The 24,719-nt window shown below is 43.6% G+C and overlaps 1 protein-coding gene across 1 annotated transcript in view; it reads left to right on the forward strand.

Annotated features, from left to right (window-relative positions):
- Positions 1–24,719, forward strand: part of LOC103181055 (protein tyrosine phosphatase receptor type M) — a 220,877-nt gene that overhangs the window by 61,939 nt on the left and 134,219 nt on the right. Inside the window, 1 exon segment of the mRNA XM_007897258.2 lies at positions 8,060–8,353. Coding sequence (XP_007895449.1) covers positions 8,060–8,353 — 294 coding nt within the window.

Below are 24,719 nucleotides of genomic sequence, written 5' to 3' on the forward strand. Positions count from 1 at the left end.
TTTTGTTTTTCTATTACGGCAAGCAAACAGCAGCTGGAACACTCTGTCCATCTTCAGTCTATTCATCGGATATGATTGTCTATAATGTATCTGCCATTCCCATCTCTCCTGCCTAAGTGTTTAATGGGCCGTAAAACTCCCTGCTGAACTGCCTGGATCCCGATATACATGTGCATGTACATCACTGAGATATCACAGTGTTACGTGATTCAGAATTCAAATTGTAGATCTTTAGTTCTCTTGCTCTCTCTCCATTTACAGCTCCTCTTCAGAATAGGAAAATAAAGGATAATCCTTGCATTTGAATACAGCATCTTCAGGCTGAAACTTCTCTAAGTACTTCACGGTTAATTCCTACCAAGTGTAGTGACTGTGTATTTGTAGGCGAATGTGGCAGCCAGTTTGGCTGATAGCATAGTTCTGCAGACAGCCATGAAGTGAATGTATGATTCCGAATGAGTTTGGTTTAGCATCTGATCTGAAGGGTGGCAGGTTTGACCCTGCTGCACTCCCCATGTCCTGCACTGGAGTGTCAGATGAGACTGACACCACAACCACCTAATCCAGGATTGCGCTATCCAATTGAGTCAGGCTAACATCTGGCTTCTCTGTCTAAATTCAATCCAGCTAAATTTATATTTCACTCACAAAATATACAGTCAATTCACTTTGCTGTATCGTGTGTGCAGTGCTTTGAGACGTCTCGAATATGTGATGAGGCGCTATATCAAATGCCAGAGATATTATTAGTGGAGTCCTGTAGCTCAGCGCTTAGAGCGCTCGCCTTGCAAGCGAGAGACCTGAGTTCAATTCCAGGCAGGGCGAAACCTTGGGCAAGTTTCCTTACTCCACACGCCTAATAATAATCCCTCCAAAAAAACAAAAACAGGAATAGATTGGTCATTTTCAATCCACGACTGTTTGTGGGACACTGCTGTGCGCAATTGGCTGCCGCGTTTTGCCCACAAATATACAGTCACTTCACTTTACAGTTTATTCTGTGAAGCGCTTTGAGACGTCTGGAAGACGTGAAAAGCGCTATATCAAATGCAAGGATTATTATCATTATATTTCTTTCAGTTTTTATTTCTTCCTCCATCTGTCACTCTTCATGACATTTCCTGCTCGTCTCTGACTGTCTATATTGCTGTCCACCTTTTTCTCTCTGCTTGTTTGACATTTCCAATGCCCTGCTCGTCAGCCTCCCCAGCTCCATCATCTTCAAACTCCCAATCAACCAGAACATTAAAACAGGGCCCCGTCTGCCTGTTCAGGTGGACGTTAAAAATCCCATAGCACTATTCAAAAAGAGAAGGGAAACTCTCCCTGTGTCCTTGCCAATAATCCCCTAAATAAAATTGTTTACTCACGCCAAGGCTGTTTGTGGGACACTGCTACGTGCAAATTAGCTGCTGAATTCACCCCCAAAAATACAGTCACTCCATTTTACAGTATATTCTGTGAAGAACTTTGAGACGTTTCATACGGATTCCTGTTATAAAACTCCGCATCCTCTCTCACACTAGGCTCCACGAGCCTGTCACTCCCCTTCTTTTCCCAGCTCCCCCCATTTCCTATTCCCTAGCAGATCAGCTTTAAGATCCTCATCCTCACCCTCAAATACCTCCACCGCCTCGGGGGTCTTCATATTTTGTATCTAACTGGAGCCGAGACCAACAGGCACTGCTTTGTGATTAATTGATTGGAATTGGCCACACGCACTATAACTGGAGCTCGGGGAGATCGACTGGCATTTTGTTCTGTTCACAAAATGAACAGTGACTTTGTCTTGACTTTAGACTCAATGGAGCAACAGGAGATCAATGCCCACAAACGCTTGTTTGGCTGAGAGCAGTGTAACTTGTCTGAAAGCAAAACATCAATTTGGAACAGAGAAAGAAAGGGATGATTTCTGATTTTAGTAATATTCTTTCACCCTCTTCCCTCTTCCTCCCCCAATTCTTGCCCAGTTTTCTCCCCCCCCCCCCCCGGAAATCATTCACTGAAGCCTCACTGGGCTATGGAGCCATGGAGCCAGCTGCCCTCTGATACCTACACCAAACGTAATCTTTTTCAATGTTTGTAGTTGGACTGAACATTGACTCTCGCCTTCCAGCTTTGCTGCTTTCTCTGCCACCACTCTCTTCGAGATCCCCCTCCAATCTATTTTCTGTCCCACCCGTAGCACTGAGACTGTTCAAGTCAATGTTACAAATGACATTCTCTCCATCTGCGACCAGGGCTCCCCCTTTGCCTCCTTGTTCTCCATGACCTCTCTGCCACCTTCATTGCCTTTGACCACTTCATTCTTCTCTACCTTGCCCCTCCTCCCCCCACACCTTCAAAACCCATTTTACAACCAATCTTTTCAACCGCATTTCAGTCATCTTTCCCCCACCCTGATCAGTGTCCTCCTGGCATGAAAGGGGCTGTGTGACTCTAAATCACAATTGTTTTCCTGGGTAGTGGGGAGAAGGAGAATGGGGGTGGGGATAACAGGCAGTGGGGCACAGCTGAGACAGATCCTCACACACGTTCCCTTTCCAGGAGGATTTTCTGGACAGCGATTGGAAGCTAGAATGTTAGTTGTGTGTTTTTCTTGTTATTGTTGTTGTTTGTACAAAAATGAGGCATAACTGAGAACTGAAATTCCACTTAGTCTTAGCCTGCAAATCCATTTTGTCTAAAAAATGATGATTGCACAGAATTGTGGAAAGAAACAAAATTGAGTCTTAATTTTGATCACCCTGCTTCGCCCCCTGCCCTCCAGCCTCCGCGATCCTGATCCCCAGCTCGGGTCCGAAACTCTGTCTGTCCAATGCCTTGGGACATCCTCACGACGTGAAAGGCTCTATACAAATATAATTTTGTTGTTGTTTCCTATTTCCCCCCTTCCTTCCCCTCTCACACCCTCCAAGCTCAGGGGACCCTGAGACAAATTTCTGTGTGTAAACTGCAATAAGCTGACTCAGTGTGGGGGTGGGGTGGTAGGGTGGATGAGATCAGATGGGCCAAAGTGTCTTCTTTATCCAAACCGATTTTGGGTTCTTATGACCACAGGATGTTCCAGCCTGGAACCTTCTACAGGTCTGCACGGCTGAACGCAGCCCCAGCTGGTGCCTTTACCCACCAGATTGTCAGAGGAGCAATGTTTCAATTGCTTTTTAATGAGAACTTTAAAATAAAGGACCGAATTGTCCCACAAGCGTAATTGATTCCCCTTTCAAGGTAATGAGTCAAGATACTGGATTTCCTACAGTTACACAATGAAGGAGCAAGCGGAGCAGTGGATTATATAGAGCAGGTGTCGATGTGACAGTAAATCCACAGCAGATTAGGGAACCATTAAGTGTGCTTTTTTTAAAAAAAACTTTTTTTTCCATGGGGATATTTAATCAAGTGTCATTTTACAATATGGTGCTCATCCCAATTAAAAGAGCTTCGGTAAAGATTTCCAACCAGCTGAGAGGCTGGATGGCACAGAGCAAACATCTGGCTTGTTAAAGTTGTGACACCGATCCACCTCTTCAATGCTCCTGTTTCTCTATACTGTGAAGCTCATTGATCTTGTTCAAAGCCTGTGCAATTATTGCTCTTCAGTCTCCAATCCTTTACAGATGTTTTGTTGTTGCTAGAAGCTCAGGTAAGGAAATCTGTTATTGTTTTAATACCTAAAAGAATTGTTTCAGGCTGATAGAGCCTGCTCGGAAGGTAAGTTTAAGGAATGGAATTAGGTAAGCGTTGGTGGGTCCCTCCAGGGAGAGAGGGTGCATTCCATTCCAGACACAGAGAAGTGTCCAGGTGTAGGTGGCGTGCGTACGTGGAATTCTCAGCTTGGTTCGGATGCTCTTAAGCGTGGTGAGGGGTTTCTGTGGATGTCAAATCCCAGAAGATTAAAGAAAAATTAAGAGTGGGTTATCTGGTCTTTCCACCCTCGGCTCCTCAACCTGCAAGGTGTTACTTATTGCAGAATTGCAATGCAGGGTCAAAGTCCAGATGTCACCTGAGTATGGTACAGTATAATGTGTGTTCCTGAGATTGGATTTAATAACAATAATCTTTGCATTTGATATAGCGTCTTATCACATCTTTGAGACGTCTCAAAGCGCTTCACAGGATATACTGCAAAGTGAATTGACTGTATATTTTGTGGGCGAAATTTCACTCCAAAACTTAACAGGGCTGATACTGGGATGAGAGTATAGGCAGTTTGATGGTGAGAGGTCAGAAATTGTCAAGTTTAAAGTCAGAGGTCAGTTTGCAGGTAGATTTGGGGTGAGGGTGTAAATAGGTAGGTTTAGGATCAGATCTACATAACTCACATGTCCATGTCATTCAGTGTCCCCTGTTGGGAAGATTTCGGTATTGCTGACCTGCAAAAGCTTTTACCAAAGAGCAGGCAAGATCTGCAGCTAAAGTAAAGAAAACATAGTCACACATCGCCATCTGGAAACGAGCATACATCAGCCCTGGCTGTGTGGCCTCCACACTCTGGAATTCCTCCCCGAAAAGTAAATGAGGCGGACACCAGCAACCTCAGACTGACTGAGAACTGGAGAGTTGTGCAATCTATCAGTTAAATGGCATCAAATACCCATTAGTGCAACAGATCATTGTGTGTTAACACAAGTTAGCAAGCGCATCACTGTGCAAGGGGTAAGGAACCAGTCAAGCTGTTGTATAATGGGGATTTCTGCAACGTTATCGAATGAGCCTCGATATATTAAGCAGTGAATTATACAGAATTTAGTGGATTGCTGTGTTATAAACGGAATGCAAAGTACAGACTCAGCTTGACAATTGTGCTCTTTCATTTATTTGACTACTGAATTCTTGCCTTTCTGCTGAGCTCAAAGGTTACTCCGGCTCCTTTATCATGCGCATCTCTTGTCAAAAATGCAGAGCGAGTCATTTCATGACTAAACTGCACAATGAGGATGATGCTTAGGCAAGTCACAGTTTAGTAATCTTTGTAATAAGAATCCTTACGTTTGATATAGTGCCTTTCATGTCGGGAGGACGTCTCAAAGCTCCTCCCAGGATTAATTGTAAATTGTAGTGATTGTGTATTTCATAAGTGAATGCGGCAAACAATTTGCATACAGCAATGTGCTACTAAATTTTATCTGGGAGATTGTTGTCCAGGCTACCAGGAGAAACTCCCTTCTCTTTTTGAGTAATGCAATGAGATCTTTAATGTCCACCTGAATGGGCAGGAGGGACTTTGATTTAACTTCTCATCCAAAGAACGGCACCTCCAGCAATACCGCAGTGTTGTGCATTCCAACTCCTGACTTGGGGCTTGAACCCACAACTTCTGATTCGGAGGCAAGAGTGCTCCCAATTGTGCCAGGCTGACACCTATTCATTAGATTTGCTCTATTTGCTTGATGGTCTGGTATATTTATCTGCATTTGGTTTTGTGTGCAAGATTAACTTACAAATAAATAAGTTGTATTTATTGTAAATAATTTATAAATAAATCACCGGGGAGGGGGGAGATAGGATGGGAGTTGGGTAACCAGGAGCGATACACGGCACAGAGGAATTCTTCCAATAATGGAAAAGACAGAAAGGTTTCTTTGAGTTGAAAATTTTTCTACAGTCGTTCCTGCATGTCAGGTAACAAGATTGAAATGTCACTTTATGTTCAATTAAGCTGAGGTATATAATATGATTGAGCTGCCAGTTTAATCATTCATTTCCTGGTAGTGTCTTTTGTCCAATGTGTGCCTACCGCTTTGAGGACTGAGTTTCTGGCCGGCATATTGCGTAGCGACTGTGTACGTTATGTGCTATTTTTGAGGCTGGAATGGAAAATCATCAATAAGGCTTCGAAATAGATCTGCTCTATCTAGCAAGGGGAAAGGTGGGGGTGGAGGAGGGAGAGAATGGAAAAATAAATTGGTCAGTTTGGCTCCTTTGCGTTTATTCCATTTGACAACTTTTGGAAGAATATTTGAAACGCTGGGAGATTATCCACCCTTCAGGGAAACAGAATGGTCTGTCTGAGAAGGGAGCAGATTATTAGACTGATCAGGCTACTTACTGGGTTCACAAGAGGTAAAGTTCGGGATCACACTGTGTAGTCTGGCATTAAAGAAATATTGATGGGGTCAGCTGGGTGGGAACGACTGGTTTGCCATCTGTACTGCTGAGTGACCTCAATTACATCCGTCACTCCAACAGGAGTCTTAACATAAGGAAAGGTGGGAAAGCAGTGAGCTCTGAATTGTGGCTGCCTTATTTGGACAACGAGTCTGGTGACATAGCTTGCGATTGGAGGCCTGATGGCTGAGAGAATAAATGCCTTGCCCAGAGCGCAGAAGAAATTATAACGCTGGCTTGTGCTGAGACGCTGGTTTTGCAGTGAGCTACTCCATATAATAATAATTAATATAAATCTTGCACTTGATATGGCACCTCATGACATCTTCGAAACGTCTCAAAATACTTCCCAGGACTTTACTGTAAAGTATAATAATAATAATCTTTGCATTTGATATAGTGCTTTTCACGTCTTCTAGACGTCTCAAAGCGCTTCACAGAATATGCTGTAATATGTGTAGTCGCTGTGTATTAGTGGGCGATCGATACTTTCATTGCAGCAATGAACTTTTTTATATAGATACATTTAAACCCCAAATAGATTGACAAATGAGGGTGGGATCCGATCTGGTGAGATGGAATTTCTGGCTAAGTGTAATTACTGGTGTTTACCAGGATTTTTCTAAAATGCCAGTTCATGTATTGTAATTTTTTGAATCCCACAAGCAGAATAGAGCGAGTGCTCACATTTTGTGCTCACAGGATTCAGACAATCTGAGTCAAAGACGATATTCCTGGCCGCAGGAATGGAGAGACTGCTCAGTGGGGCATTAACGGGCACTAAGAGAGTTGGGGCTATCAGGAAAATGTAACTCTTCCAGGATATTTTTTTCCTGGCCCCAATTCTACTGGCATCCAATGTAATTAGAGCAGCCTCGGATAATAAATATGTGAATTTCAATATTAATAGTGCAAAAATATACATATTAAAAAAAATTTAATTATTTCAAAAACCATTCTCCGCCAAGCTTTTAAAGCCTGCAGTCACTGGAGCAAGAAGGGATAGTTAATAAAATATTTTCATTAACAGCACCTATTTCCTCGCTCTCTCTGTCTCTCTCTTTCATGGCAAAAGATATCACATTGAAACTGAATTCCTGGAACGTAAATCACTTTATATTTAAGCGAATTTAAACATAATTAGGGATTTGAGAGAGAGAACTAATAATAATAAACAATAGCCCTTGGTATTTAATATAGCTCCATTCACATCAACCAGACGTCTCAAAGCACTTCACAGGATTTACTATAAAGTGTAGTGACTGTGTATTTTGATCAGCAGGAGGTTTGCAGTGTGAGAACCCTGGAATGATCTGAGGCAGAGCAGGGATCGATGGGATAACTGACCTTCTGATACCTTCTAATACTCCTGAGTTCCTACATTGCAAACCTGACTAATTTGGATATGAAGTGCTTCACCTTAATGTGGATTTTACTGTTGTCATCTCTGTGGGTCATTGTGCTGTCACAGTCATCTGTCTCAAAGCAGAGTGGGTTCTCAGGTGCCACATAAAATTTCCCTCCCCATTAAAAAATTATTCCTTCACATCATGGCTGTTTGTAGGACATAGCTTTTCGCAAATTGGTTGCTGTTTTTGCTTATGGTAATGTTACTACCATTTACAGTATATCTCATTAAGTGCTTCGAGGCATTTTCCCGACATGAAAGGCACTAAACCCAAACACAAGGGTTATTGTTATTCTCTCTAATCCCTGTTGCCACAACTCTTTTCCATAACCATTAATGCTATTCGGCCTCAAGCATTTATTTAACTGCCTTCTGAGGGCCACCTGTAGCAAGTTTGGATGCCCAAACTAGCAGTGCCAAGCATTTACATTTACATGGAGTCCTTCCATGATGAAGGGCTCCATGTCAATGTAAATTTGTATTGTATGTTTGCAATGTAAGTGTAGGTTTGTCATTAACATGGTCTCGTCTTTAATGTCACAGACCCACCAACTCCGATTGCACCCCCTCAGCTGAATTCGGTTGGTGCCACGTACCTGTGGGTCCAGCTGAACGCAAATTCCATCAGCGGCGACGGCCCCATCGTCCAGCGAGACATCAACTATCGCAGCACAACCGGGAGCTGGACGGACATCCAGCCAGTGGACAATCACCAGTACAAGATCGGCCACCTGGACCCAGACACAGAGTACGAGATCCGGGTACTGCTCACACGCCCTGGAGAAGGTGGCCGGGGGGCGCCGGGACCTCCACTCATCACAAAAACAAAGTGTGGAGGTAGGACCGAGGCCAAAGCCTGTGCCTGAACTCAAGTCATTTAAAGCGGAGGTGAAAATGCACCAGATATTGCGTGTGTGTGTGTATCTGTCTGTCTGTCTCATTGGGTCCATGGGCTTCAGAAAAGCAGTAGAGCCCGATGCTCCCCCACCTCATCAACGGCAAAGAATTTCAGGTTCCCATCTTGCTCAATAGTCGCAATCACGATCAGTGCTATTGTTATTGGGGTTGGGGAGCTCCCTGTTATTGGGATATGGGAGTTCCTCTGTTATTGGGGTATGAGAGCTCCCTGTTATTGGGGTATGAGAGCTCCCTGTTATTGGGGTATGGGAGTTCCCTGTTATTGGGGTATGGGAGCTCCCTGTTATTGGGGTTTGGTAGATCCCTGTTATTGGGGTATGGCAGATCTTCTACAGAACTTCTATTACTGAAACATCCTAACTTCAAGCAAAGTCTTGGGATTATTTGAAGCCAGGAAAATCACGGCCACTTTAAAGTCCTAGTTACTTCTGGAAACAAGATGAATGCGTTAAAAATGGTGCTGGACACTGAGTATTAATGACTTACACAAAAGACAAGACGAGATCAAACGGGTTGGAAGTCTTCCTTCAATCAAACCTTTCTTGTGATCTAAAGGAAAGTGGGTCAACCCTTCATTTGCAGGGAGTGAACTACTTTAAAACGGTGTGTTAACTGTAGTGGCAAAGGGAAGCATTTCTAGCTCCTAGAGACATTTATTTCTATTCTTTAGTATAGAGTCTGGTCAAACTGTCATGAGTTTGGCTCGAAGACATGTTCCACACAGACAACGAGCTTGAGCCTCGATCGTCCACATCAGTACATAATAATATTATTTAATAATAACAATCATAATAAACCTTGCACTTGTTATTGCCCATTTTCATGTCGTCAAGATGTACTAAAGTGCTGCACAAGATAAAATTGGTCATTCATTTTATGGCTGTTTGTGGGACATTGCTGTGCGTAAATTGGCTCTGACATTTGCTTTCAAAGTACACAGTCACTGCACTTTACAGTAAATCCTGTGAAGCATATTGAGACTTTGCGATGACATAAAAGACACCACATCAGATGCAAGGATTCTTATTTATTGTAAGTCATATTCCCAGTTAAAGGATATGGGCTTTGCACTGAAGGAAGAATGTTTGCTCCCTGTGCGCACATAGCAGTGCCCGTTTCTTGGGTAAAGCAAGAGGTGGGATAATGTTGTGCTTACTGATTCGACAATGATATATGTTGTATTGTTAACCTTGTGAGTTAAATTCAAATCATCGGGGAAAAAATTGAGCAGAACGCAATTTAGAAAGCCCTCTGGTAATGCGAGGAGATTGCTTCGCCGACACTGCTCCACAATTCATTTGGCTTCCAAACTCGAGCCCGTCCGTTGGCACTCATTGGAGGTTGCGGGGGTAGCACATGACGCCTGTTAATAGCTGGCTTGAGGGGGTGATGCACAACGCTGATAAAGTAAAGGCAAAGCAATTATGCTGGGCAGGTGTAAGGCACTGCTTTTATGAATAGCAGCATTTGGAATTTGTGTCAAGTCATTTACAGAGAGAATCATTGCACCTGTTTAATTACCAGCCTAATGGTATGCTGTGAGCCAATTGCTCAAGGGCTCCACACACCCGCTTAGAACCGAAGGCGACCGATCAGACGGTTAATGATCTTAATCTTTCTTGGCAGAGCTGAAATAATCTGCCATTTGCGGCTGGCAATGGTACCCACACACACAATCAGCGCTGTGCAGGTGCTCTGGCAACCTCTCCCTCACCAACCGCCACTCCCCATTCCCCCCCCCCCCCCCACTCTGCCTCCCCCGTCGCCTCCTCTAAATAAGCCTCAATAATTGTGATGCAAGAAAATTACACCAAATTGGTTGCAAATTACGGAAGATGTGTAATAACATGTTGGGATCTAATGGATTGTATTGTCTCGTCGGTATCACAGTCAATGGCACAAGCTTCCTTCTCTGATAATTGTAGTTGGCAGCGTAGCAATTAACCACTTAGTGATTCAGAAAAGGGAACTTTAATGTGTTACAACAGGAATTTGTTCTTTTACCTGAAGTACAAGGAAAGATTGACTGCACAGACATCCAGAACAAGACAGTGAAGCGCAATTTTCAGTTTGGCTTTAGTGGTGACATTTCAGTTCCGGGACGGGTGTTATATAAATGCAAGTTGTTGCAGTTGTTGTTGACTCTATTGGTACAGCGGCCAGATTACACATGCAATGTCCCACAAAAAGTTATGAAATGATCGACCAATGTTACCTGAGGAGGAGGATTGTTGGCCAGGACACTAGGAGTAACTTTTTTCTAGTGCCATGGGATCTTTTGTGGAAGCCTGTAACACAGTGGTTAGAGCACTCGCCTCACAAGTGAGAAACCTGGGTTCGATTCCCAGCAGGGCGAAAAGTTTCCTTACATGCCTCCGTTTACCTAGCAATAAGTAGGAACCGGTTGTTAATCGATTGGCGGATCAAATTTCTGGGGATAATAATCCCTCAAAAAAACAATAAGAATTTGGTCACTCAATCCACGACTGTTTGTTGGACACTGCTGTGCGCAATTCGCTGCCATGTTTCACCCACAAATATACAGTCAAGTCACTTTAGAGCATATTCTGTGAATCACTTTGAGACATCTTGAAGACGTGAAAAGCGCTACAACAAATGCAAAGATTATTATTTATATTATATTAAGGTCTACCAGAATAACAGGCCAACCAAATCTTGGTTTAACATACTTTACTATCCCGGAGTCCCTCTGCCTCACCCCCTCCCTCACCGGCTTAAAACCCGATCTTTTTAACCATCTTTCCCCCACGCTCCTTGACTAGGGTCCACCCCCACACACACCCACACACGCCCCCTGCCAACTCCAGCTTTCAGTCAGTTGTGTGAAGCACTTTGCGATGTGATAGGTGCTGTATACATGTAACTTGTTATCATTGTATACGGAGCCGCAGTTTAAAGTGGTCGAGCAAGGAGCAAGGCAGGAGTCAGGTCTGATAGCTAGGGGGCTATCAGCATGCACGGAGGTGGGGGGGGGGGTGGGTTTCCTCCCCGGCTCTGGCCGCTGTGCAAGGCTGAACAACGTCCCAAAGTGCTGGACAGTTGGGTCAGGACCCAAGCAGGGGGAAAATGGTGAGGGTGAGGGAAGGGAGGGAGCGAGGAGGGGGGAAATGGTCAGGGTGAGGGGAGGGAAGGGAAGGGGTGAGGAAGGGGTAGAGAGTCGAGTGGGGAGCTGAAGGCACGGTCAAAGAGAAAGGTCTTGAGACCGGCCTTGAAGGAGGAAAGGGAGGAGGCGGCGAAGGCACTGGGGGATGGAGTTCCAGAGCCTAGGGGCTGAGAGGCTGAAGGCCCGGCCACCGATGGTAGGGTAGTTGGGGCGGGGGATGTGGAGCAGACCGGAGCCAGGGGAACGGAGGGTACGGGCAGGTAGATAGGGGGATAGTAGGTCGGAGAGGTAAGAGGGAGCAAGGCCGGTAATGGCCTTGTAGGCGAGGATGAGGATCTTAAATTCGATCCTCTGGGGGATGGGGAGCCAGTGGAGGCGAGCGAGGGTGGGAGTGATGTGGGTGGAGCAGTACACAGCAACGCGCTCGGTATGTGTAATCACAGCAGTGTGCGCAGAGATGGGACCGGGGAGAACATGCCAGGATTTATTAGCAGCTGCGATAAATAGCGAGCACTGACCATATGCAGAGAATTAGAAAATATTATAGTTGAAGCAATTTAGACACGCTGTGCTTGTGATAAATCGCAGCCCAGCTACTGACGATCATTAAATTGAACGCCTCGCATAAAATCAACGAAATGGGAAAGCAGAGAAAGTTTATTAAAATGTCTTGTGTAAAAAAAACATGTGTGGTATATAATGCTGGAAATCCCCAGGAGGTCAACCAGCTACTGAAGGCATTTTTGCCCAGCTACCCACTCGTTCTCCAGCCCACCTTTTCAGCCCTAGTTATCCTGTCAAAACCTTTTTGAAGACATCCACTGGATCTCTTCTTAACCCTCTGCACTTCAACGGAAAGAGTTCTGATGGTTTGATCTTATCCTCATAACAAACTCAGTATCCCTTGCACAGTATTCTCTGTGTGAACCTACATTCTAATGTCTCCCATTTTGCTTTTCAAGACCTTTCAGATATTTTTAAGCAATCTATTAAATCCTTCGAGTATAAAAAATGATCATTGCGTTTAATGTAGTGCCTGAACGTCAGTTGTCTCAGTGTTTTTGTGACGAACAGTGACTATGTATTTAGTAGGCAAACTGATGGCCAACTTTACGCACAGCAATGACCCACAAGTAGCCATGAATTGACGGATCAATTTTACCTGGAGGATACTCCTTCCACGTTTCAAATAGTTCCATGAGATCTTTTAAGTTCAGGTGAAACCTCAGTTCTGCATTGAAGTGTTATCCTAGACTAGCAGCTCAAAGACCTCACATGTGACTTGAGCCCACAATCTCTGACCCAGGGTTGACACTTCAAATGAAAAGAGCCCCAATGTTTTCAGTCTGTGCTCATAACCATAAACAACATCAACTTCCATTTATATAGTGCCCTTCAGGCAGGGTAGTGTCTCAGAGTGCTGACAAACCTCTCTCATTCCTGGCCCTATGTTAACTCTAAATGTAAATCCCTAAATGGCCTACAAATACACACAGTGACTCCATTTCACAGTAAATCCTGTGAAGAGCTTTGAGACATCCTTCCAACACGAAGGCTCTATACTAAATGCAAGGATTATTATCATATGCTGTGCTCTCTCCATGGCTCTGATGTGCTTTCTGTAACAGGACACTCAGAACAACACATACTATTCCACCTGCAGCCTCATCAAGGTCTTGTATAAATTCAACAACACTTCCCTGGATTAATTTACCAAGCACAGAAATAGAGGCAATAACACCGGGATGTTGAATTCAATATTCAATCAGATGTGAGAATTAATGTGCTGTAGGGATCAGCCTTTGTAGCTGAATGGCCATTGCCTGACATCTCATGGTCTTATGTCTGTCTGAACTGAAGAATGATTGAAGTGCTTCAAAGGAACACAAAGACAATTCCTGTGTCATTAGCAATTGCCAGCCTTTTTGTCTGTTGGACAACAGGAATTTATTTGCCAGGTCATGTAATTTATGTATATGAATGTTTCATATGGAACAGCTCTAGCTGACCAGGATTCACATCTTACAGCTTGCAACTGGTAAACACATGCCCACTAGTCTTAGCTGCCAGCGAGCCACGAAACAGAGTTGACAGAGCACATCATATCCCTCATTCCTCTCCCCTCCCCCACTCAATGAAAGAAGTGGTGAAGGATGGTAGGAGGCCATGATGGAAGTAAGAGAGGATACACAGTAAAATACTACCTGCCCACCCCTCCCACCAACGACATTTTAAAACACTCATTCTTTGCATGAGCTGGAAAGAAAGAAATTACAGATTTACTGCACCTTCTCACGTCTCTAGCATTTCACAAGCAATTACTGTCAAATGCAGTGACTGATTTTTTGGGGCAAATTCAAAGGCCATTTTGCACCAGCCGGTGTGAAGTGAATGACCAATTCATCTTTTTGGAAGAATATTAATGATATGAATTACATTAGCTATATAGACAGCACACAGAAGCTTTCTGTAAGGGTACCGGGACATATACACACAGCAAGCAGAAGTTTACAGATCCTGTACTATTATAATAATAATAATCCTTGCATTTGACACAAGCGCCTTATCACATCATGGAGATGTCTCAAAGCGCTTCACAGGATATACTGTAAAGTGGATTGACTGTGTGTATGTTGTGGGTTAAATGTGGCAGCCAGTTGCGCACAGCAAAGACCCACAAACAGTTATGGAGTGAGTGACTGATTTTATTTGGGGGACTGTTGGTTAGCTCACCAGGAGAAACTGCCTTTTCTTTTCAAATAGTGCAGTGGGAGCTTTAATGTCCACCTGGACAGCCAGACGAGACCTCGGTTTAACATCTCATCCAAAGGACAGCACCTTCGACAATGCAACACACCCCCAGCACTGCATTGGAGTGTCAGCTTAGAATAGGTGACAGCTTAGTAACTAGTGGTGGAGAGGCCCAGTTGTACCCTAAGAAAAAGAAAAAGGAGTCAAAACATCTTTAGAAGAGAAGCGAAATAAGAAACCTGAATTTGAGCCCTGAAGACAAAATTGTTGACACGGTTGCGGCGTATTTATCAGCGGTGCTTGTTGTACATTGTATTTCCCGTTCATTTAGCAAATCAGACATAAGCTTCAGTCATTTGATGCGGTTGGATCAATGTATTTATTCGAGCATACAAATCAGTTGCTGTAAATGCTGCTCTTGGCGACCGCACTACATTTAAACCCCAAAACCACCCAAGTATCACAAATGTGTTTGACCCAGCACAAAAACAGAAAGTAACCATTTACAACCTCCTCACCTGAAAGATGGTGGCACAAGATTGGATGTTTAACTGTTTGAGGCCCTAGGCGCACTTCTATTACTAAAGCCCCCAAATAAGATAGCAACAAAATCAGGAGCAGAACGTTTGAAAGGGACACAGATAATACAGAGTGGGGTCAATGGCCCAGATTGTCTACTCCTTGCTGAATGTGTTACTATATTAAATAGTGTTTGCTTGATACAATTAAAATATTTCTCGGTGTTCCGGGAGTACCCTGTCCAGAGCAACAACAACAACAAAATTACATTTGTATAGGGCCTTTCACATCGGGAGGACGTCCCAAGGCGCTGGACATATACAAAGCATATAATACATGGGTCTGCTATTCACCTTCCCCTTCAATTTAGACAACGTTACTAAGCAAAGTAAGTCGAAATGGATCTCACCTGGTAGGTAAATTCAGGGCGCTTGTGTAACTAATTGTTAGTTGTCTGCGACTGGTGAATTTCATTCTGGAATCAGATTGCGAAATCTATCAGGTTGGGGACTTCTCTTCGTTTCACAGGAAGACCTGTCAGGTCCCTGCGTATGGGAAGAATCTCCCCGAGCCTTGCAATTAAGGTCAACATAGCTAGTGAACTAGCATACAATAATCCTCCTCTTCGATATAGGACCTTGTCATGTCATCGAGGCATCTCAAAGCGCTTCAGGGTTCTTTCTCCTCATGCTCTCTACCCACCCACTCCAGCAGATCGACAAAATAATAATAATAATAATCCTTGCATTTGATATAGCGCTTTTCACGTCAGGAGAATGTCCCAAAACGCTTCACAGAACACACTGTAAAGTGAATTGACTGTATATTTGTGGACGAACGCGGCAGCCAATTGCGCACAGCAATGTCCCACAAACAGTTGCAGATTGAAAATGACCAATTTATTATTGGTTTTGGTTTTGGAGGGATTATTATTAGGCTCTGTGTGGAGTAAGGAAACTTGCCCAAGGTTTCGCCCTCTGCCTGGAATTGAACTCAGGTCTCTCGCTTGCAAAGCGAGTGCTCTAACCACTGAGGTACAGGACTCCACAAAATACATGACGTTCACACAGTCATCTAGTCACTGATCTACGAGTAACAGGATTCTGTGCAGAAGCGTGGCTTTCTTCCAAATGGTGCGTGTGAAATTAGTCCTGAGTCATTAGAGGTGCAGTCATATTTGTTACTGAGTAATTGTGAATAAAGCATCAATACCTGACTGAGCAATCGCCAGAGCAACTGTTGCAATTCTGGACTGGTTTATAATATGAATGATTCAAATTCATATGGCTTAATTCTGCTTTGTGGTGATTCCCCCCTTCTCTCTCTCTCTCTCTCTCTTGCTATCTCACTCTGGCAAGTATTTTGTGTTTTTTTATTAATGGGGAGTCCTATGAAGTCTTATGAAAAATCCTGGGGAGATGAATTATTGAACAACAACAAGATTCCATTTATAGAGCGCCTTTCACGTCGGGAGGAGGTCCCAAGGCGCTGGACAGTTGGATCAAGTCGGTGACAGACATTTGTTTAACCCTTTGGAGAAACCGTAGAGCTTTGATCAAGTGATCTTCTGACAATGGTGTTTACTCTTCAAAAACATGGCTCAAAAACAAGGGTTTGAGGTTAGAGAACCTCTCATTCCAAAGCTGTTGATTCACGAGGAGCTTGCGCTGAAAAGACTGTGAGCAATACTTGGTTTCAAATCCAGCCCTGACGCGTACATGTATGGCTCAGGCAACGTGGATTCAGGTGTTGACCTAGCTCAGTTAGTAGTGCTCTTGCTTTTGAGTCACAATGTTGTGGGTTCAAGCCTCACATTAGGACTTTGAACTCACACCTTACACTTCAGTACAATGCTGATTGAGTGCTGCATTGTTGGAGCTGTTGCCTTTCGGATGAAATGTTAAACCCATCTGCCTGTTCAGGTAGACTTAAGGATCCCACAGTACCATTTGAAAAGAACAAAGGAGTTTTCTCCCAGGTGTCCTGGCCCAAAATACCCAGAAAAAATTGATCATTCACTTCATGGCTGTTTGTGGGAAATTGCTGTGCCCAAATTGGCTGCCATGTTTGCCACAAGGATTATAGTCACTTCCCAATAAATCCTGCAAAGCGCTTTGAGATATCCTCCTCGATATAAAAGGTGCTATTTCAAATCAACAACAACAACAATTTTACATTAATGTAGCACCTTCTTCAACTCCAAGTGTGAGGGATTTAAAGGTGAGAACAAGGAGCTTGAATTTGAGCTGCTGGTGGAATGGGGAGCCAGTGGAGGGATTACTATTATTATTAGTCCCATGAGTTTGGGATTCATTTGAAAAGCAGGGAAAAGAGTCCCATTGCAGTTTACTCTTTACACTTAGACCACAGAGGCTGGCTGTTTCTGGTGATCCAGAGCATTTATTATTTCAGCTGGGAATGAGGAGCTTGGCTGACATTCTGGAACAGCAATCGGAATCCAGCTGCAGCTCCCAGGTTAACTCTCGACAACGGGATCATTGTTGGACGTGTCAGCCTCACTCAATTGCTAGCATTCTCGCCATTGGGTAACAAACCTGTGGGTTCAAGCCCCACCCCGGGGCTTTGAGCTCTCAGTCTGACATCTGACCTGTACAATGGGAAGATGAAGGGATTGAGGTGCTTTATCCAGTCAATGCAAGTGATTTCTTTCCATCTAATAACACATCTCACCTAAGAGGACTCTGGTCCAGTGCAGGGGAATGGGGAGAATGAGAACTCCTGCACTCTCAGATGTGCTGTGTTTCCAGTCCCACCTGCCTGTTCAGCTGGAAATATAAGATCCCCTTGGCACTATTTGGAAAGAAAGGGGAGTTTGTCCTGATGTCCTGGGTAATAAAATATTGAGTCGTTCACTATATGGTTGCCACACTGCCTACAAATCACTACAATTTTAGCAGCAATGAGCATGTTTTGGCACTACAGGCTCTAAACCTAATGCAAGGCTTAATATTTCCTATTTCTGAGAAAATCTGTTAAAAACAGTCTCAGTACATTCCTAAATTTGTCAGTCTTCTCCAGTGATACCATGAGACTAGAGAGCTGGAAATCAAATAACAATCCTCTAATTCTTACATCTGATACAGCACCTGAGCATGTTGTTGAAACATCTGAAAATGCTTCACTGGATTTACTCTAAGGTACAGTAACTATGTAATTTGCAGGTGAACACGCCAACCTATAAGAACATAGCATTGCCCCCACAAGCAGCCATGAATTGAATGATCAATGTTACCTGTCGTCCAGGACTCATGGAGAAAATCCCTTCTTTTTTCCAATATCCAATAGGGCCTAATGTCCATCTGAGCAGGCAGATGGGACTTCAGTTTAACATCTCATCAAAAGGTTGGCACTCCCGACAATGCAATAGAGTGCAGTTTGCATTTATGTAGTGTGTTTCATGTTGGTTGGATGTCTCAAAGGCCTCAAAACTGCTGTCTGGGCACCAAGCTCAGCACTGGAGTATCGGCTGAGACTGAGCTCAAAGTGGGGCTTGAACTCACAACCTTCTGATGTAGAGGCGAATGTGCTCCCAACTGAGCCAGACTGACATCTGACTTGTACAATGAAGGGGTTGAGATGCTTTATCGAGGCAATGCAAGTGATCTCTTTCCATCTGTTTAATAACCTGACCTAAAAGCACTTGATTCTATTGCCTTCATGCTGTGATGATTACATGAATATATAAAGGACCATCTAAAAAATTGCTTAATATGATATGCAGGTTTGTTAATAACTTTGACCATTAACAAATTCAGACAATCCTTTTTATTGTCTTTAATTCTCTCAAATACCCGGAAGACCCGCGGTTCATTCATCTTAGTGACTTTTTGTTTCATTTTAATTTAATTTATATTTTTAAAACCTCATTACAATTATTTGTAGACATTTTCAGTGAATTTATCAAAAAGCCCAGCAAATGTCAACAAATTGCTTATGTTAAACAAGCAGGACAAGTCAACCTCCTGTCTCACTTGTATCTGTGTGCTTCCTTACTCTCTGTGTCTCTTAGTCTCTCTTCAACTGAGCCACTCTGAAATTTCAGCAGAGCTTATCTTACAAGTCTGATTCCTTGCTTGGCAAATGCGTTTTGTAAGGTATATTTTTTCATCTTCCATTCAGAGTATAAATTGCACAATGAATTATTAAATGGGCCGTTTGCTGCAAACATTTACAAATTGGCTAATTTATCCCTACTTTACATTGAAAAGAATTATGCTCCGAGCATCCTTGTGATTCAAAGGATGAACCTTGCCTTTCAGAACTTAATGTGTATCTATATGAGGTGAACTCATCAGAAAACATCACCTGTTATCACAGTCAAGCCCATTCCTGACCTTACACAGGCTCCATACATCAGGGCAGAACAGGGGGATAGGCCTGTGGACAAGCCTGAGATTTCTCATGACCTGAAATACTGTCTTAAAATGTAGGACCATGTGAGGATTCTTTTTGGAAAAATTCCTAAATTTAGCCTTAAGTCAGGAGCTGGCAATTTCAAAATTCTAAGCATAATCAACAACAACGTGCATTTATTTAGCGCCCTTCACTCGGGCAGCGTATCGGACCGTTAAATAGGGGTGCAGGCTAACACCAAGCCAGGGAGAGCGAGGAAGTGACTGTAAGCAATAAGCAATGTGGATTCAAGCCCTATTTTGGGACTTTGAAATCATGTAGTCTAGGCTGACACTCCAGTGCAGTGCTGGGGAAGCGTTTCATTGGAAGAGATTTGCGTGCTTCTTTGCGTGATACTGAGGGCCCATTTGCCCATTCAGGTGGACGTTAAAGATCCCACAGCACTATTTGAAAAGAGAAGGGAGTTTCTCTCGGAGTCCTGGCCAACAGATAAAATTGGTCATTCACTTCATGCCTGTTTGCAAATTGGTTGTCCCGATCGACTACAAAATACACTGTCACTACACTTTACAATAAATCCTGTGAAGCGCTTGAAACATCCTCCCAACATTAAAGGTACTGTATCAAATGGAAGAATTCTTAATATTATCAAATGAATTTTCATTATTTTGACGTGTTCTGTGTCATTCAAGTCTGATAGTCGGTCAGTTTTGCTCATATGCTTCCCTGTATATTACCATAACATCATGACTCATTACAGTAAATAGATTAAAGTATTATCCACAATCACACACTCTGGAGGCTGGAATACTTTGCAGCTCAAAATAGTGTGTCAAGTGCTGACAATGCTTGTACTTGTATTGATAGGAGATAGGTTTTGTGTTCAATGGGATGGCACTGATGGTGGTTACGGCAAATATACCATAAAGTGCAGTTTCCCATTATTTCTGTTAAGCAGCCTTTACTTTATAGAGCAGGGGCGGCTGCATTTTGTGACTTTGCTAGCGCTTGAAATTAGGCTCTGATGGGACATCTCCAAGTAACCCCGGTTTCACTAACGGATATGATGGCAACAAAACCTTTTGCAACTGGGATCCGAAATCTTTTGAGTGTTCACTTTGGCTACACCAGCGTAGGCTTCACAAAGTGAATCAACAACAGCAACTTGGATTTATATAGCGCCCTTCATGCTATCTCGGCGTTTCGGAGCCAATGTGACCTTAATGGGAAGATCGCAGAGCATATAGACAAGATTGATGGAGTGCAGGACAATAGTATGCAAGCTTGATATCTGCGTGTCTATGCGCAATATCATGCGTTTGATCTACTGTGGAAAATAAATGTCATGCACTCTTGACTATTCATCACTTACATGAAATCATAGTAATTTATTGGTACAAATCAGGAGGAATTTTGTCAGCAGCAGAGCTTCCTGCAATGCTTCTGCTGTCAGACAGCAGGTTGCTCACCTATGTCAGGCTCTTTAGATGCACACCAGGCATTTTTTTTCCTCAATGAGTAGAAGTGATGAGTAAAACTGTTTGTTGTCGGCTCACTGACCTGCAAAGCCCATCTCCTCTCAACCAGTTTGTTGCAGATGTTCTGCTGAGCGGGCAGCAACCAGCAGGCAGATGGGAAAGCCCAAAGGGTGTAAAATTCATCATGATACTCCTCAGCCCTTTTTTTTTAACAACACTGACCCTGATTGTTGCCGTAAGGTGTAATACTAGCCTGATACGTTATGCTTTCAAGAGAAATGGAAAGCCTTACAGCTTGCAGAAAGAGCTATTTTATTTTCTCTTTCTCTCTCTCTCTCGCTCAATTTAATTTTGTACCCTTTATGGGCGCGGAGATTGAGCTAACGGCCAGCTGGGTGAACGTCTATAATAGTCAACTAGCTGTTACAAGCTCCATGTCTGGACTTGGAACTCATATAGTCTAAGCTGACACTCCAGTGTAGTACGTGGAAGCACTGCATTGCAGGAGATGCCGTCCTTCCGATGAGACATTAAACAGAGGGCCTGACAGCCTCTTCAGGTGGACGTTTAAGATCTCATCTTAGAAAAGAGAACAGAGTTTCTTGTGGTGTCCTTGATTGTTCACTTCATGGCTGTTTGGGGAACATTTCAGTGTGTAAATAGACTGCCACGTTTGCCTACAAATACAGTAACTACACATTGAGATGTCATCAACATTATAGGCATTATATCAAATGCAAGGATTATTATTGTGGTATTGCATCCAGAATTTGCTGAATGACAATGATGTTGGAATGTCTAGTGTTGTTTTGTATTGTCCTGTTGTACCGGATTGCCCCTCTATTGCACTGAGCCTGAATATCTCTTCTTTGTTATATCGACAGTCTTTTACCTTAGTTACCTTTCTAGAACATTCCTATATTGTGTAAATATACGTTGCTGTACTGGGTATGGAGTCACGTGTATGGCATCCATCCAAACGTACTGTGGAGCAGCAGCCTGGAGTGTAATCATGAAGGGCCTGAAATCACCACCCACTGAATCAGCGGAGTGACTCCAATGCTGAGCCAGGCTGATACAATATAAAATTACATTTGTATTGCGCCTTTCACGTCGGGAAGATGATACACAGCAAGTTCCTCTTCTGATGCTCCCCTTTCATCTCATCTCCTTTCCAGAGGTGATGCTGAGCACCAATCACTGACGTTGAAGAGAGCATGGGGAGAGGTTTGGGTATGTCAGGGACAGTGCACAGAGCAGCATGTGGGCTCCAATGTGTAGTTATAGTATACAATTATTCTTTAAAAGCCAATACGGTGTATAATGGCTGGTGTAACACAGAGAACCCCCATGCCTAATACTGCAGTGAATGATAATCTACTTCAGTCAGAACCAGCATGGATCCTGGCAGTCGGTGGTAGTGAGGAAACATCGGTTGCTTTAGTTTTCCTTTGTCACAGATCATTGAGCTATCCCCGTGCCTCAGGCAAACTGTACATCTGCCGCAGCACAAGACGCAGATGTACGTTCGTTTATTCATTCATTCATTTATTCGTTCATTTCTTCGTTCGTTCTTTCTGGGCTTTGTTTCCATAGCAAAGAGATTGCTTTTTACCAAACCGGCATAAATGGTTGCTTTACCAATTTTGTACAGAAATGGCTATACGTTCCCTACCCCCCACCACCCTCCATCCCTTTTGCAAGGGATGTGGATGGGGTCAGGCAAGTGGTGGAGAGTAGCGATTGCTGGGGAAGGGGAGGAGTGGGAAAGAGGCAAATGGCATCCAACCAAAGTAAGATACCATCCTCCTCTTACCCAGTGATGATTGTTCAAGAGGATTGAAGGCCCCAGAATTTCGCATGGTCTCAGCTGTAAGACCATCAACTTTTAGATTTAAGATTTTTGTGTGTAATCCTTATATTAAAAAAAAGCTTCCTAAACAAGACCGAATTGAAGGGTTTTCATGAATTCAACATAACGTTAAATTTTGAGACAAAATTACGTGAAATTACGGCCTCACAAAGTCTTGGCCGTGATTCCAGAGCAGTGCAAAGGGAGGTGGTTCTGCATCATTGTGTGATGGATGCTCTCGATCAGGGAATCAAAGCAACAAACAGCTCCAATATTTCACTCAACAGCAACAACTTGCACTTATATAGCGCCCTCCATCCAGGCTAGTGTCATGGAGCAACTTAACAGGGGCAGAGCCTGACTCTGCCTGTTCAGGTGGCTGATAAAAATCCCCGAGCCCGGGGGGAGGTGGCTGTAAGCACGGTCGAAGAGCAAAGCTTATGGCGGTACTTGCAAGAGGGGGCAAGGCGGAGGGATTAAGGAAGAGTGTTCCAGAGTTTTAGGGGCCAGTGCCAGTCGAGCGAAGGCGCCAGGTGATGGACTGAGGAGTGAGAAGGACAGAGAGGTAGGGAGGTGCCAGGGGGTGAATGGATTTGAACACGAGTGTGAGGAAATTGAAGTCGAATTTCCACCCACCGTGGAAGTGTCCAGCCTAGCTCAGTTGATAGCACGCTCACCTCTGAGTCAGAAGTTTGTTGGTTCAAGCACCACACTGGGACTTTGAGCTCATATATTCTAGCCTGATCCTCCAATGCAGTGCTGGGGTTGTGTTTCATTGTCAGACTGCGGTCCTTCGAATGAGATGTTAAACCGAGGTCTGCCGGTTCAGGTGGCTGATAAAGATCCCCGTGGCATTATTCAAAAAGAGAAGGGAATTTCTCCCAGTCTCATAGCCAACAATCCCCCAGATATAATTGGTCATTCCCTTGATGGCTGTTTGCAGGGCATTGTTGTGTGCAAATTGGCTGCCACATTGACCTACAAAATACATGGTCACTACACTTTACATTGAGTCCTTTGCGACATCCTCCTGACGTGAAAGGCGCAATATCAAGCACAAGAATTGTTATTATTATTGAAAGGATTAGCCGCAGCTCATCCCTGGTTCTGCTGCTCCCCAAGGTGCCGGGACTTGAAAGGGAAGGGCAGCTGAGGAAGCGGAAACTCTGCCCGCTTTGTGTTTACTGGATCTTTGCTCTCACAGCTACGCCCAATTTACTGTACCTCACCCGCGATTAATGCCTTTTATCTCTTTCCCTCTGCTGAGCATCTCTGAGTGTGTTCCCTGGTGGGTTATGTAGCCACATGGAGTTCACAGCCTGTAACCCGAGATCCAGCGCAGTGAGCCGTGGCTGTGATAACACTTGGAATACTCGACATTGTTTGGGTACTTTTGTCACAGATCATAGGAAGTTTATAGCACAAATAATTTCCCTTCAGACCATTGTGTTTGTGCTGATGGTGACTCTTGAACGGGAGCTCTCTTCTCTAAACCCATTCCCTTGCTCTTTCTTGATCATGTCTGTGCTGGAGCAATCTACTCTTATGACCTACTCCTGTTCTTTCTCGATCATCTCTGTGTTTGGAGCTTTCTTCTCTCGTCCCATTCATCTAGTCTTTCCCAATTATGAACTGAAATCTGATTTGCTCACTTGTACTCCTTCTCCCTCCTACCTACCTACCACCTCCTACCCAAAGATACTATCTCCTTCCTTCCAATTCCTATTCCCACTACCTCCCTCCTATTCGCATTTCTCCTCCAACCAACGCTATAACCAATAGAGTCTAGATTTCACCCTCTACTCAGCAGATCAACCCCAGGAAAAAAAACGGATAACATTTTACAATTACTCTCACCTCCACCTTCGCTTTGACACAAATGGGAGCAAACCAGGTCTGAAGAGTAACAGGCCACTTCCCGGGAAGAGAGCTCTGCCATCTAGTGGCTGTTTACATGTAAATGAACACAACATTGGGTATTTAAAACACTGCAAACTTTACTCCAATATAATAATACTAACTATAATACTTTGATATTTGCGTTTGATATAGCACCTTATCATGTCGTTGAGACGTCTCAAAGCACTTCACAGAATATATTGTAGAGTGGAGTGACTGGGTATTTTGTGGGCAAAAATATAACAGCTTCAGGCATGGGTAAGCCCTTGATATAATAATAATCATAAC

This window comes from Callorhinchus milii, unplaced genomic scaffold (assembly GCF_018977255.1).
Source record: "Callorhinchus milii isolate IMCB2004 unplaced genomic scaffold, IMCB_Cmil_1.0 Scaffold2, whole genome shotgun sequence".
Lineage (NCBI taxonomy): Eukaryota > Metazoa > Chordata > Chondrichthyes > Chimaeriformes > Callorhinchidae > Callorhinchus > Callorhinchus milii.